At 43.0% G+C, this 15,259-nt stretch overlaps 1 protein-coding gene across 1 annotated transcript; it reads right to left on the bottom strand.

Moving 5' to 3' along the window:
* Positions 1 to 30: 30 nt before the first annotated feature.
* On the bottom strand, positions 31 to 14,376 carry LOC112442587 (histone H2B type 1-K-like). Its single transcript, XM_024980579.1, has 2 exons — positions 14,083 to 14,376; positions 31 to 267 (listed from the first exon to the last, which is right to left on the bottom strand). Exons 1-2 carry the CDS (start codon positions 14,374 to 14,376, stop codon positions 31 to 33), a joined length of 531 nt encoding a protein of 176 aa, XP_024836347.1.
* Between the last annotated feature and the right edge of the window lie 883 nt (positions 14,377 to 15,259).

Here is a 15,259-nt window from a genome sequence, read left to right as displayed (position 1 = left end):
CTGCATCAGCTACCGGCTGGTCTCGGCGCCTCACCACGTGACTGGGGCGGGCGGACCAAAGCCGGGCGGGGGAGGGGGCGGGGGTCTGAGCGGGGGCGGAGCGGGGGTTCGGGTGGGCGGGGCTTGAGGAGAAGCTTGGGCGGGGCTTGAGGAGAAGCTTGGGCGGGCTGAGCGGCTGGCAGCATTCCGGGCGCCCTCTGCAGATCGGCCCCAGCGGCATCCCTGGAGCCGCGTCTGGGGTGTTCCGTTTCGCCCCGCTACGCCTGTCTTTCCGTTTTGGGGACAAGCAGAAAGGAAGAGGCGCTTAATGCATTGATTTGACTTGGATTGTACGACAGGACTGAGACGCTACAGAGAAATAACCAGAGGACTGCTCTTCCTGCCCCGCCCATCTCTTCCTTCCCCAACAAAAGACCTTGCCTTTCAAACTGCTGCATCTGCCCCAAATCAGATTAAGAATGGTCAGAGGGTCATTGGAAGCTGTGGGCTTCCATTTTCACAGATTTGTTCTTAAAATTATTTTTCCTTTAAAATTACGTATATTATAGACATATTGGAAATTTGGAAAAAATTTAGACACTACGTAAATATTGTTAGCATTTGAGATTTTTCCCCCCTCTAGCGCTTTACGTCATCCTTTAAAATACAATAGTAAATGTTTTTTGTTTTGTTTTTTTTTTCTTGGTAATTTGTCTTCATCTTAATTCTGTGTTATTAACATGACAACAGTCGTTTCAAACAGGCAATTAGAGGTTTGGGAAGGGGAAGGGAAAAACGGATGCAAGTGTGTGTGTGTAGGTCATTTTTATCTTAGGGTGTACCGAATAACTCCTCTTACAGCTAGGAAACAAAACTGCAGGGCTGTGTGAGGGTCAGGTTACTCCTAAATCAGTTCAGTTCAGTTGCTCAGTCCTGTCCGACTCTTTGTGACCCCATGGACTGCAGCACGCCAGGCTTCCCTGTCCATCGCCAATTCCTGGAGCTTGCTCAAACTCATGTCCATAGAGTCAGTGATGCCATCCAACCATCTCATCCTTTGTCATCCCTTTCTTCTGCCTTCAATCTTTCCCAGCATCTGGGTCTTTTCCAATGAGTCAGTACTTCGCATCAAGTGGCCAAAGTATTGGAGTTTCAGCTTCAGCATCAGTCCTTCCAATGAATATTCAGGACTGATTTCCTTTAGGATGGACTAGTTGGATCTCCTTGCAGACCAAGGGACTCTTCTCCAACACCACAGTTCAAAAGCATCAACTCTTTGGTGCTCACCTTTCTTTATGGTCCAACTCTCACATCCATACATGACCACTGGAAAGATCATAGCTTTGGCTAGACGGACCTTTGTTGGCAAAGTAATGTCTCTGCTTTTTAATATGCTGTCCCATCGGTTTACTTTTCTTTTTCTAGGTTGGTCATAACTTTTCTTCCAGGGAGTAAGCGTTTTTTAATTTCATGGCTGCAGTCACCATCTACAGTGATTTTGGAGCCCAGGAAAATAAAGTCTGTCACTGTTTCCATTGTTTCCCCATCTATTTACCATGAAGTTATGGAACTGGATGCCATGATCTTCGTTTTCTGAATGTTGTTTTAAACCAAATTTTTCACTCTCCTCTTTCACTTTCATCAAGAGGCTCTTTAGTGCTTCTTTGCTTTCTGCCATTAAGGGTGGTGTCATCTGCATATCTGAAGTTATTGATATTTGTCCCTGCAATTAAATAATGGAAACAGTGACAGACTTTATTTTGGGGGGCTCCAAAATTACTGCAGATGGTGACTGCAGCCATGAAATTAAAAGACGCTTGCTACTTGGAAGGAAAGCTATGACCAACCTAGACAGCATATTAAAAAGCAGAGACATTACTTTGCCAACAAAGGTCTGTCTAGTCAAGGCTATGGTTTTTCCAGTAGTCATGTATGGATGTGAGATTTGGACCATAAAGAAAGGTGAGCGCCGAAGAGTTGATGCTTTTGAAATGTGGTGTTGGAGAAGACTCTTGAGAGTCCCTTGGATTGCAAGGAGATCAAATGAGTCAGTCCTAAAGGAAATCAGCCCTGAATATTCATCGGAAGGACTGATGCTGAAGCTGAAGCTCCAATACTTTGGCCACCTGATTCAAAGAATGGACTCATTGGAAAAGACCCTGATGCTGGGAAAGATTGAAGGTGGGAAGAGAAGGGGATGACAGAGGGTGAGATGGTTGGATGGCATCACCGACTCAATGGAAGTGAGTTTGAGTACGCTCTGGGAGTTGGTAATGGACATGGAGGCCTGGTGTACTGCAGTCCATGGGGTCACAAAGAGTCAGACATGACTGAGTGACTGGACTGACTGACTACCTTCTGATACTCATAGTAATTGTTTTAAAATAATCATTTGTGCAGTTATTTATTTTAATTTTCTTTTCCTCGCTAATCTGTGGACTCCATGAGACTGGGGATCAGGCCGTACTGGGTGGTTGGCCAAATAGGAGCACAAAGTCAGATTTGAGAGTACCCTGTGAGAGCCACGTGGGCCTATTGAAACTACTCTGCCATGATGTCAGGGAGGCAAACAGCATTTTTCCTTTTTCCAAGTTTAGGATAAATTATACTTTTATTGTATGTAGGGCCTCAGAGGCCACAGCATATTCAGGGAGCTACAGTCTGGGCCTCCCTGGTGGCTCAGATGGTAAAGAATGTGCCTGCAATGCGGGAGACCTGGGTTTGATCCCTGGGTCGGGAAGATCCCCTGGAGGAGGGCATGCAACCCACTCCAGTATTCTCACCTGGAGAATCTCCACGGACAGAGGAGCCTGGCATGCTACAGTCTATGGGGTCGAAAACAGTTGGACACAGCTGAGCGACTAAGCATACAACAACACACACAGTCATGGGGGGGAATGTTGGAGAATAAAGTATAAGGGGATTTGGGTAAGTCTGGATCAGAAGGTGGGATCCTGACTACTGCTGCTGTTATTTAGCCCTCCTGGCTCCTCTGTCCCTGGGACTTTGCAGGCAATAATACTGGAGTGGGTTGCTATTTCCTTCTCCAGAGGATCTTTCCAACCCAGGGATCAAACCTGCATCTCCTGCATTGGCAGGTGTTGGCAGGTGAATTCTTTACCACTGAGCCACCAGGGAAGCCCCTGACAAGCTACCAATTCACTGCTGGTGGTGTGAATCTGGAAAGAGGTATAGGCAGGCAGTCTCATTACTGGATCTGTGTGGTAGGCAATTTTGTTGCATAATTGCAACAAAAGTGTATTTTCTCTTCTTCAGGGCTAATTTCCTGAAGGAATAGGGCTGAAGGGCACAGCAACTGATTTCCAAAACTCAAACAGGATCATAGCAGGCAGGGAACCAGAACAGAGCCCACAAGTCAAGGAGGAGCGAATATATAGAGGGCATGACAAAGCTGAATGAGGACAGGAAAATATAGGAAAAGAAATGGATTGGAAATAATTCTTAGGAGTGAGGAAAACCCAGAGAAGCCAAAGCTATTTTTCATGCTCCCTATTTTCAGCTTCAGTTTCTAAGTTTAAGTCCAGTAGGTGCTAACCTCTATACGTGGGATGTATCAGAATGCAGCTTGTTTTTCAAATTTCCAAACTCATATAAAAATAAATTAGGAGCCAGAGACAAATGAGCTTGCTTAAATCCATTTATACTTGTCAGCCAGGACAGGGCCTTATATAAGGAAGTCCCACCATTGGCAGCAGCAATGAAGCCCCCCTGCCACCCCACCTGTGTTAACAGAGCCCAAGTAAGGAACTTGGACTTCAGTCCCCACCTGGCAGTATCTCCCCTCCCCACCAGAGCGGAATCAGAGAAAGCCAGCAGGATAAGATCTGGAATGTCTGACCGTAATGTGAAAATGTGCAGATTCCAACTTCTTCAATTTCATACCCAGAACCAGTAAGACATCCGACTGAAAAAAAAATTAATAAATGCTGACAGTAAGATAAGGGAGATGTTAGAATTATCTGACAAGCATTTTAAAGCAGACAGGGTTATCACATTTGAGATGAATGAAAGGATAGAAAGACTCAGCAAGGAAATAGAAAGTCCCAGCAAAGGAATAGAAGATGCAAAGAAAAACCAAAAGGAAATTTTCTCATGTTTATTTTTGTTTCTTTAAAAAAATTTTTTTGTTGAAGTATAATTGATTTACAATATTGTGCCAATCTTTGCTGTACAGCAAAGTGACTCAGTTATACATCAATGCAGTTCAGTCGCTCAGTCGTGTCCGACTCTTTGTGACCCCATGAATCGCAGCACGCCAGGCCTCCCTGTCCATCACCAACTCCCGGAGTTCACCCAGACTCACGTCCATCGAGTCAGTGATGCCATCCAACCATCTCATCCTCTGTCATCCCCTTTTCCTCCTGCCCCCAATCCCTCCCAGCATCAGAGTCTTTTCCAACGAGTCAACTCTTCTCATGAGGTGGCCAAAGTACTGGAGTTTCAGCTTTAGCATCATTCCTTCCAAAGAAATCCCAGGGCTGATCTCCTTTAGAATGGACTGGTTGGATCTCCTTGCAGTCCAAGGGACTCTCAAGAGTCTTCTCCAACACCACAGTTCAAAAGCATCAATTCTTCGGCGCTCAGCCTTCTTCACAGTCCAACTCTCACATCCATACATGACCACAGGAAAAACCATAGCCTTGACTAGATGGACCTTTGTTGGCAAAGTAATGTCTCTGCTTTTGAATATCCTATCTAGGTTGGTCATAACTTTCCTTCCAAGGAGTAAGCGTCTTTTAATTTCATGGCTTCAGTCACCATCTGCAATGATTTTGGAGCCCAAAAAGATAAAGTCTGACACTGTTTCCACTGTTTACCCAGCTATTTCCCATGAAGTGATGGGACCGGATGCCATGATCTTCGTTTTCTGAATGTTGAGCTTTAAGCCAACTTTTTCACTCTCCACTTTCACTTTCATCAAGAGGCTTTTAAGTTCCTCTTCACTTTCTGCCATAAGGGTGGTATCATCTGCATATCTGAGGTTGTTGATATTTCTCCTGGCAATCTTGATTCCAGCTTGTGTTTCTTCCAGTCCAGCATTTCTCATGATGTACTCTGCATAGAAGTTAAATAAGCAGGGTGACAATATACAGCCTTGACGTATTCCTTTTCCTATTTGGAACCAGTCTGTTGTTCTATGTCCAGTTCTAACTGTTGCTTCCTGACCTGCATACAGATTTCTCAAGAGGCAGGTCAGGTGGTCTGGTATTCCCATCTCTTTCAGAATTTTCCACAGTGTATTGTGATTCACACACTCAAAGGCTTTGGCACAGTCAATAAAAGAAATAGATGTTTTTCTGGAACTCTCTTGCTTTTTCCATGATCCACCGGATGTTGGCAATTTGATCTCTGGTTCTTCTGCCTTTTCTAAAACCAGCTTGGAAGTTCACGGTTCATGTATTGCTGAAGCCTGGCTTGGAGAATTTTGAGCATTACTTTACTAGCATGTGAGATGAGTGCAATTGTGCAGTAGTTTGAGCATTCTTTGGCATTGCCTTTGGGATTGGAATGAAAACTGACCTTTTCCAGTCCTGTGGCCACAGCTGAGTTTTCCAAATTTGCTGGCATATGGAGTGCAGCACTTTCACAGCATCATCTTTCAGGATTTTAAAGAGCTCAACTGGAATTCCATCACCTCCACTAGCTTTGTTCGTAGTGATGCTTTCTAAGGCCCACTTGACTTCACATTCCAGGATATCTGGCTCTAGGTGAGTGATGACACCATCATGATTATCTGGGTCATGAAGATCTTTTTTGTATAGTTTTCTGTTTATTCTTACCACCTCTTCTTAATATCTTCTGCTTCTGTTAGGTCCATACCATTTCTGTCCTTTATTGAGCCCATCTTTGCATGAAATGTTCCCTTGGTATCTCTAATTTTCTTGAAGAGATCTCTAGTCTTTCCCATTCTATTGTTTTCCTCTATTTCTTTGCATTGATCACTGAGGAAGGCTTTCTTATCTCTTCTTGCTATTCTTTGGAACCCTGCATTCAGATGCTTATATCTTTCCTTTTCTCCTTTGCTTTTCGTTTCTCTTCTTTTCACAGCTATTTGTAAGGCCTCCCCAGACAGCCATTTTGCTTTTTTGCATTTCTTTTCCATGGGAATGGTCTTGATCCCTGCCTTCTGTACAATGTCACGAACCTCATTCCGTAGTTCATCAGGCACTCTATCTATCAGACCTAGTCACTTAAATCTATTTCTCACTTCCACTGTATAATCATAAGGGATTTGATTTAGGTCATACCTGAATGGTCTAGTGGTTTTCCCTACTTTCTTCAATTTAAGTCTGAATTTGGATTACCTTAGCTTTGCAGTATTTTCTGATGTCTGGGAGAGTTATGCCTCCTGCTTTGTTTTCCCCCCGGCTACCCCAGGATTGCTTTGGTAATTCTGGGTCTTTTATGGTTTCATATAAATATTTGGATTATTTGTTCTAGTTCTGTGAAAATTATCGTAGATGTTTTGTTAGGGATCACATTCACTCTGTAGATTGCTTTGGGCAGTAGTGCCATTTTAACAGTGTTAGTTCTTCCAATCCAAGAGCATGGGATATCTTTCAGTTTCTTTGAATCCTCTTTAATTTTCTTTACTGTTTTATAGGTCTCAGCACATAAATCTTTCACCTCCTTGGTCAGGTTTACTCCTAGGATTTTGTTTCTTGGTGTTATTTTTAAAAGGTATTAATTTTTAACATTCCCTTTCTGATATTTCACTGTTACTATAAAGAAATGCAACCAATTTTTTGAATGTTAATCTTGTATCCTCCTACTCTGCTGGATTCGTTTATTAGATATAGTAGGTTTTGTGTGGAGTTCTTGGGGTTTTCTATATATAGTATCATGTCAACTGCATATAGTGACAATTTTACTTCTCTTCCAATTTGGATACATTTCTTGCTTTTTCTTCTCTGATTGCTATGACTAGGACTTCCAATACCATGTTGAATAGAAGTGGTGAGAGTGGACATTCTAGTCTTGTTTCAGATTTTAGCAGGAAGGTTTTTAGCTTTCATAGTTGAGTAATATACCAGTTGTGGGTTTATCATAAATAGTTTTTATTATGTTGAGATATGTTCCCTCTAGTCCCACTTTGGTAAGAGGTGTTTTTTTTGTTTTTGTTTGTTTTGTTTTTATTGTGAATGGATGTTGAATTTAGTCAAATGCTTTTTCTGCATCTATTGAGATGATCATGTGGTTTTTGACTTTTGTTAATGTGGTGTGTGACATTGATTGATTTGCAAATGTTGAACCACCCTTGTGAATTTGGGATGAATTCCACTTGTTCATAGTATATGATCTTTTTTGTGACTTGTTGAATTTGATTTGCTAGTATTTTGTTGAGAATTTTTACATCTATATTCATCAAAGATATTAACCTATAATTTTCTTTTTTTTTGGTGGTATCTTTGTTCTAGTTTTGGTATCAGTTTGATGGTGGCTTCACAGACTGTCTTTGAGAGTATTCCCTCCTCTTCAGTCTTTTGGAAAAGTTTGAGAAGAATTGGTGTAAGTTCTTTTTTGTTTGTTTGGTAGAATTGGCCTGTGAAACCACCTGGTCTGGACTTTTGTTAGGAGTCTAAAAAAAAATTATTATTATTACAGATTCACTTTCACTTCTAGGGACTGGTCTGTTCAAATCATCTGTTTCTTCTTGATTCAGTTTTGGTGGGCTTTTGTTTCTAAAAAGTTGTCCATTTGCTCTAGGTTGTCACTAAAAGGAAATTTTAGAACTGAAAAACACAATTAGCAAAATAAGAAGCTCAGTGGAAGGATTCCACAGCAGAATGGAGGTCACAGAGGAAATAATCAGTGGATTAAAAGAACAATATAAAGTACCCAATCTGAACTGAGGGGAAAAAAAAAAAAAAGGGCCACAAAGATCTGTTGGACTATAATAAAGAGTTCTAACATTTAAGCCATTAGAGTCCTAGAAAGAGAGACTGGAAAAGTACCCAAAGAAATCATGGCTGAAAAATGCCTCAAGTTTTCAGACTGGAGTCCTGAGGAGTGTCCTAAGGGCTATAACACACTAAGAAGAGGTAGGTATGTTGCAGGAAAGGGGACCCCTTCCAGGGCCCGAAAGTGGGCTTTAACACTCGGAAATGAATTATCCAAGGAGACACTTGGGCTGATAAAGCGAGAGATTTTATTAGGAAGGAGTGCCTGGGTGGAGAGCAGCAGGGTAAGGGAACCCAGGAGAACAGCTCTGCCACGTGGTTCGCAGTCTCGGATTTTATGGTGGTGGGATTAGTTTCCAGGTTGTCTCTGACCAATCATTCTGACTCAGAGCCCTTCCTGGTGGTGCACGCATTGCTCAGCCAAGATGGATGCCAGCAAGGAGGATTTTTTGACCTTTCCTGATCTCTTCTGGTCGGTGGTGGCTTGTTAGCTCCATGTTCTTTACCAGGATCTTTTGTCCTAAAACAACTCATGCAAATGGTTACTATGGTGCCTGACCAGGGTGGGCGGTTTCAGTCAGTGTTCTTCCCCTAAAAGGATGCGTGCTTTTAAGAAAATTCAGTTCATCTCCCTTTTTCACTGGGACACCTTCCTAAAGACAATTCCCTGACAATGAGCCTGTGCGCTGTTTTTTTCTCCCCACGGAAAAGGTATCTTTCTCCCTCCTGACCCCATCTACATAGACTTACAGCACATACTATACTTGTTTTCTTTTTTCACCATCTAATATTAAACATAGATTAACTTTAGGAAAACATGTAGTGGATTCTGCTGTAAATCAAGCACATAATAGCATTGATACGTGAAAGATAGTAATACCTGAATTTGAGAAAACAGCTTCACTGTGTTGGGAGTAACTCTTCTTTCTGAGATGTTGATATACTATTCCAATTCTATCAAATGAATGTTTCAGTTCAGTTCAGTTCAGTCACTCAGTCCTGTCCGACTCTTTGCGACCCCATGAATCGCACCACGCCAGGCTTCCCTGTCCATCACCAGCTCCCGGAGTTCACTCAAACTCACGTCCATTGAGTTGGTGATGCCATCCAGCCATCTCATGCTCTGTCATCCCCTTCTCCTTATGCCCCCAATCCCTCCCAGCATCAAAGTCTTTTCCAATGAATCAACTCTTCGCAGGAGGTGGCCAAAGTATTGGAGTTTCAGCTTTAGCATCAGTCCTTCCAAAGAACACCCAGGACTGATCTCTTTTAGAATGGACTGGTTGGATCTCTTTGCAGTCCAAGGGACTCTCAAGAGTCTTCTCCAACACCACAGGTCAAAAGCATCAGTTCTTCGGCACTCAGCTTTCTTCACAGTACAAGTCTCACATCCATACATGACCACTGGAAAAACCATAGCCTTGACTAGACAGACCTTTGTTGGCAAAGTAATGTCTCTGCTTTTGAATATCCTATCTAGGTTGGTCATAACTTTCCTTCCAAGGAGTAAGCGTCTTTTAGTTTCATGGCTGCAGTCACCATCTGCAGTGATTTTGGAGCCCAAAAAGATTAAGTTTGACACTGTTTCCACTGTTTCCCCATCTATTTCCCATGAAGTGATGGGAAAGGTCAGTTTTCATTCCAATCCCAAAGAAAGGAAATGCCAAAGAATGCTCAAACTACCACACAATTGCACTCATCTCACATGCTAGTAAAGTAATGCTCAAAATTCTCCAAGCCAGGCTTCAGCAATACATGAACCGTGAACTTCCTGATGTTCAAGCTGGTTTTAGAAAAGGCAGAAGAACCAGAGATCAAATTGCCAACATCCGCTGGATCATGGAAAAAGCAAGAGAGTTCCAGAAAAACATCTATTTCTGCTTTATTGACTATGCCAAAGCCTTTGACTGTGTGGATCACAATAAACTGTGGAAAATTCTGAAAAAGATGGGAATACCAGACCACCTGACCTGCCTCTTGAGAAACCTGTATGCAGGTCAGGAAGCAACAGTTAGAACTGGACATGAAACAATAGACTGGTTCCAAATAGGAAAAGGAGTACGTCAAGGCTGTATATTGTCACCCTGCTTATTTAACTTCTATGCAGAGTACCTCATGAGAAACGCTGGACTGGAAGAAGCACAAGCTGGAATCAAGATTGCCAGGAGAAATATCAATAACCTCAGATATGCAGATGACACCACCCTTATGGCAGAAAGTGAAGAGGAACTCAAAAGCCTCTTGATGAAAGTGAAAGTGGAGAGTGAAAAAGTTGGCTTAAAACTCAACATTCAGAAAACGAAGATCATGGCCTCCGGTCCCATCACTTCATGGGAAATAGATGGGGTAACAGTGGAATGTTTATAAACATAATTGGAATGCAGTGTTTCTATACAACTTGAAATTATAAGTGCTTAGTTGCTCAGTCATGTCCAACTCTTTGGGATCCTATGAACTGTAGCCCATTCAGGCTCCTCTGTCCATGGGATTTTTCAGGCAAGAATAATGGAGTGGGTAGTCATCCCCTTCTCCAGGGGATCCTACTGACCCAGGGATGGAACCTAGGTCGTCTCCTGCATTGCAGGTAGATTCTTTACCATCTGAGCCACCAGGGAAGCCCCAGAGAGATGATAAATTTTGTTTGGCTACTCAAGTCTTCTTTTGCTTAATATATTGAAATACATTTCGTTGAAAAAAGTGGAAAAAATATCTAGAGCATGTATTTTTACACAATTTATAGCAAAAAATATTCAGAAGTAAAATGCATATCCATATATAAGATTAAATTACTAACAAACCTATATATAATATTTCAGAATCATTTATCTCTCTCTTCACCTGTCATCAATACACGGGTCTTTGATCATATCTTTATTTTTATGGAATTGTCATTTTTACCCTTCATCTTAACTCCATAGACCAGGCACTCTCTAAATGCAAGAGCAAGTGGTATAATAATCACTCAAGTCTCAGTAGTGCCTTCCCAGATGTTGAGAAAGCGAGCAATTCTAATGACTGGGTAAACACTTTCTTTGCAAGTCAGGTAATTCCCAATTCTGTGTTCTTAACGTTATTTAACCTAACTGAATTGTTGACTGATGGAGTCCAGTTCAGTCGCTCAGTCGTGTCTGACTCTAAGTAACCCTATGGACGGCAGCACGCCAGGCTTCCCTGTCCATCACTAACTCCTGGAGCTTGCTCAAACTCATGTCCATTGAGTCACTGATGCCATCCAACCATCTCATCCTCTGTTGTCCTCTTCTTCTCCTGCCTTCAATCTTTCCCAGCATCAGGGTCCTTTCCAGTGAGTCAGTACTTCACATCAGGTGGCCAAAGTATTGGAGTTTCAGTTTCAGCATCAGTCCTTCCAAAGAAATCCCAGGGCTGATCTCCTTCAGAATGGACTGATTGGATCTCCTTGCAGTCCAAGGGACAATCAAGAGTCTTCTCCAACACCACAGTTCAAAAGCATCAATTCTTTTGCGCTCAGCTTTCTTTATGATCCAACTCTCACATCCATACGTAACTACTGGAAAAACCATAGCTTTGACTAGACGGACCTTTGTTGCCAAAGTAATGTCTCTACGTTTTATTTAATATGCTATCTAGGTTGGTCATAGCTTTTCTTCCAAGGAACAAGTGTCTTTTAATTTCATGGCTGCAGTCATCATCTGCAGTGATTTTGGAGCTCAAGAAAATAACGTCTGTCACTGTTTCCACTGTTTCCCCATCTATTTGCCATGAAGTGATGGGACCAGATGCCATGATCTTAGTTTTCTGAATGTTGGGTTTTAAGCCAGCTTTTTCACTCTCCTCTTTCACCTTCATCAAGAGGTTCTTCAGTTCCTCTTCACTTTCTGCCATTAGGGTGATGTCATCTACATATCTAAGTTTATTGATATTTCTCCTGGCAATCTTAATTCCAGCTTCAGCTTCATCCAGCCTGGTATTTCACATGATGTATTCTGCATATGAGTTAAATAAGGAGGGTGACAATATACAGCCTTGGCGAACTCCTTTCCCAATTTAGAAACAGTTTGTTGTTCCATGTTCAGTTCTAACTGTTGCCTTTTGATCTGCACACAGATTTCTCAGGAGGCAGGTAAGGTGGTCTGATATTCCCATCTCTTTAAGAATTTTCCACAGTTTGTTGTGATCTACACAGTCACAGGCTTTGGTGGAATCAATAAAGCACAAGTAGATGTTTTTATGGAATTTTCTTGCTTTTTCAATGATCCAATGGATGTCGGCAATTTGATCTCTGATTCCTCTGCCTTTTCTAAATCCAGCTTGAACATCTGAAAGTTCATGATTCACCTACTGTTGAAGTCTGGCTTGGAAAATTTTGAGTATTACTTTGCTAGTGTGTGAGATAAGTACAATTGTGCGGTAGTTTGAACATTCTTTGGTATTTGCTTTCTTTGGGACTAGAATGAAAAGGGCCTTTTTCAGTCCTGTGGCCACTGCTGAGTTTTCCAAATTTGCTGGCACACTGAGTGCAGCATTTTAACAACATCATCCATTTAGTATTTGAAATAGCTCAACTGGAATTCCATTGCCTCCTCTAGCCTTGTTCATAGTGATGCTTCCTAAGGCCCACTTGACTTTGCCTTCCAGGATGTCTGGCTCTAGGTGAGTGATCACACCATCGTGGTTATCTGGGTCATGAAAATCTTTTTTGTATAGTTCTGTGTATTCTTGCCACTTCTTTTTTTAATATCTTCTGGTTCTGTTAGGTCCATACTGTTTCTGTCCTTTATCGAGCCCATCTTTGCATGAAATGTTCACTTGGTATCTCTAGTTTTCTTGAAGAGATCTCTAGTGTTTCCCATTCTATTGTTTTCCTCTATTTCTTTGCATTGATCACCGAGGAATGCTTTCTTACCTCTCCTTGCTATTCTTTGGATCTCTGAATTCAAATGAGTATATCTTTCCTTTTCTCCTTTGCCTTTCACTTCTCTTTTTTTCTCCGCTATTTGTAAGGCCTTCTCAGTCAACCATTTTGCCTTTTTGCATGTCTTTTTCTTGGGGACAGTCTTGATCACTGCCTCCTGTACAAGGTCATGAACCTCTGTCTGTAATTCTTCAGGCACTCTATCAGATCTAATTCCTTGAATCTGTCACTTCCAGTGTATAACTGTCAGGCGAGTGTATGCTCCTCGGTTCTGTCTCGTCACAACAAAGATTTGGAGTGACGGACGTTAAAGCCCTCGGCGCGTCACAGCTCTCAGGTCTTGGACAGATGGTTTTATAGCTCTCAGACAAATCAGCGTTACAGCTCCATGTTACAGCTCTATTTTATTTAGAAAATAACAGGAGAATCCATTCTCGAGGCGTGAGGACATGCGGACCCAAAGACGTGAAGAGAAGAGAGTGGGAGAGCATGCTAGCACGCGGGAGAGAGAGCCCTGGCCCTTTGGCCCTTCCTTTTATATATTTTTTCCTCCCCTTGGCTGGCCAGGAGTGCTGTTTGTTCTACCTGAGGTCCTCACTCTGGTCCTTGGACCTTCCTTTGACCTTTCTTTGTTCTATTTTTGTGGGCTTTTCCCTTCCTTGTCTTTTAGCCACTGCCATTCTGGACTCCTGTTTCCTATTCTAACTACCTAGCATTCCCCCCTCAAGAGATGGGAGGCACAATTCTTTGGGAATAGGGGTGTTGAGGTCTTTCTGCCTACTTCCTGCTGAACTGGGATGGCAAGTGGTATTGGGCCTCCCTTTCTTGCTAGTCTCAGACCTCAGAGTCCTTATAGCGGTGTCCATCTAAGGGTGAGTGATATTTTCCATGGCCAGCTGTAGTTTTATATCTTTGTTGAACTGGCACTGCATGTTGTAGCTTGTCGACCTGGGCAGAGACAAAACAGGTTAGACAATTGATAATACATGGAACAATCATAAGCAGCATCAATATGGTATAACAAGGACTAGTAGGGGCATTGAAAGTGAAAGTGAAGTGAACTCGTTCAGTCGTGTCCGACTCTTAGCGACTCCATGGACTACAGCCCACCAGGCCCTCCATTCATGGGGTTTTCCAGGCAAGAGTACTGGAGTGGGGTGCCATTGCCTTCTCCGTTAACAGCGGCTAGGCGTATTATATTTACTTGGAGCTGGTATACTTGGTGACAGCCTTAGTGCCCTCGGACACGGCTTGCTTGGCCAGCTCCCCAGGTAGCAGCAAGCGCACGGCAGTCTGGATCTCCTGGGATGTGATAGTCCAGCGCTTGTTGTAATGCGCCAGGCGCGATGCCTCACGAGCGAAGCGTTCGAAAATGTCGTTGACGAAGGAGTTCATGATTCCCATGGCCTTGGACGAGATGCCGGTGTCCGGATGGACTCGCTTCAGCACCTTGTACACGTACACGGAGCAGCTCTCCTTTGGGCTGTGCTTGCGCTTCTTGCCGTCCTTCTTCTGGGCCTTGGTCACAGCTTTTTTAGAGCCCTTTTTAGGGGCAGGAGCAGACTTAGCCGGTTCAGGCATGTTTATAATGACAACACCCAACAACACAGTAGGGGCATTAGCCAATTCCAAATTCCCATCTCCAGGATGGCTCAAGTCCCTCCTTGTTCAGGGATCAGAAGATTTATTTCCTGCCTGTTTTGGAGTACGGTCCCTACCAAGCTGTGTTGGCTCTTTAGAGCTGTCCTGAGAAATCTTATCCCCAGAAACTAGATTTTGGGGGTGTTCATTAGGCTGGCACTCATCTGTAGTCCTGAATAGGTATCTGAGATCTCCCAGGGGCTCACAGGTGTATTGATTTTGGGGGTGTTCATTAGAATGGCACTCATCTGTAGTCCTCAATAGGTATCTGAGATCTCCCAGGGGCTCACAGGTGTATTGAGTGTCCTCTTCTGTTTTCTTCCACGGCTTGACTCGTGAGTAGTGAATCCAGGAGTCACATTCTGGTACCTTAACTGCTGTGGGGGTAGAAAGTATTACAGGGTAGGGGCCCTTCCATGAGGGCTGGAGTTGAGCCTTTGGGGACCCATTTTTCCAGACTTTAATTAGGACTTGAGTCTCTGGAGCATATAGTGATGACTCCTTAGAATCTTTTGGGTCCTGGTTCATACCCCAAAAGCATATATCCTGTTGGAATTGCCCAATGGCCATGGTATAAGACTGGAGCATCTGAGCCTCTGGATCTAGGAAGAGGTCATTGACATAAACCAAAGGTTTCCCATATAGCATCTCATAAGGACCAAGACCAACCTGTTCCTTAGGGGCAATATGGGTGTGGAGGAGAGCTATTGGTAAAGCCTCCTTCCACCCCATGGAGGTCTCCTGGGTTATCTTTTTTATCGCTGATTTTAAGAATTGGTTGGCTCTTTCTACTTTTCCTGAAGACTGAGGCCTCCAGGCACAA

The sequence above is a fragment of the Bos taurus genome, chromosome 19 (assembly GCF_002263795.3).
Source record: "Bos taurus isolate L1 Dominette 01449 registration number 42190680 breed Hereford chromosome 19, ARS-UCD2.0, whole genome shotgun sequence".
NCBI classification, from domain to species: Eukaryota; Metazoa; Chordata; class Mammalia; order Artiodactyla; family Bovidae; genus Bos; species Bos taurus.
Note: the sequence above shows the minus strand (reverse complement) of the source record. Positions and strands in the feature narration are given on the sequence as shown.

What these genes read in the sequence shown, in the direction of transcription:
- LOC112442587 (XM_024980579.1), bottom strand. Translation starts at nt 14,376, where the DNA reads ATGCCTGAACCGGCTAAGTCTGCTCCTGCCCCTAAAAAGGGCTCTAAA. An exon ending in CCCAGGAGATCCAGACTGCC is followed by an intron (nt 268 to 14,082) that starts GTGCGCTTGCTG and finishes CAAAACGGAAAG; the next exon opens with ACAGGCGTAGCGGGGCGAAA.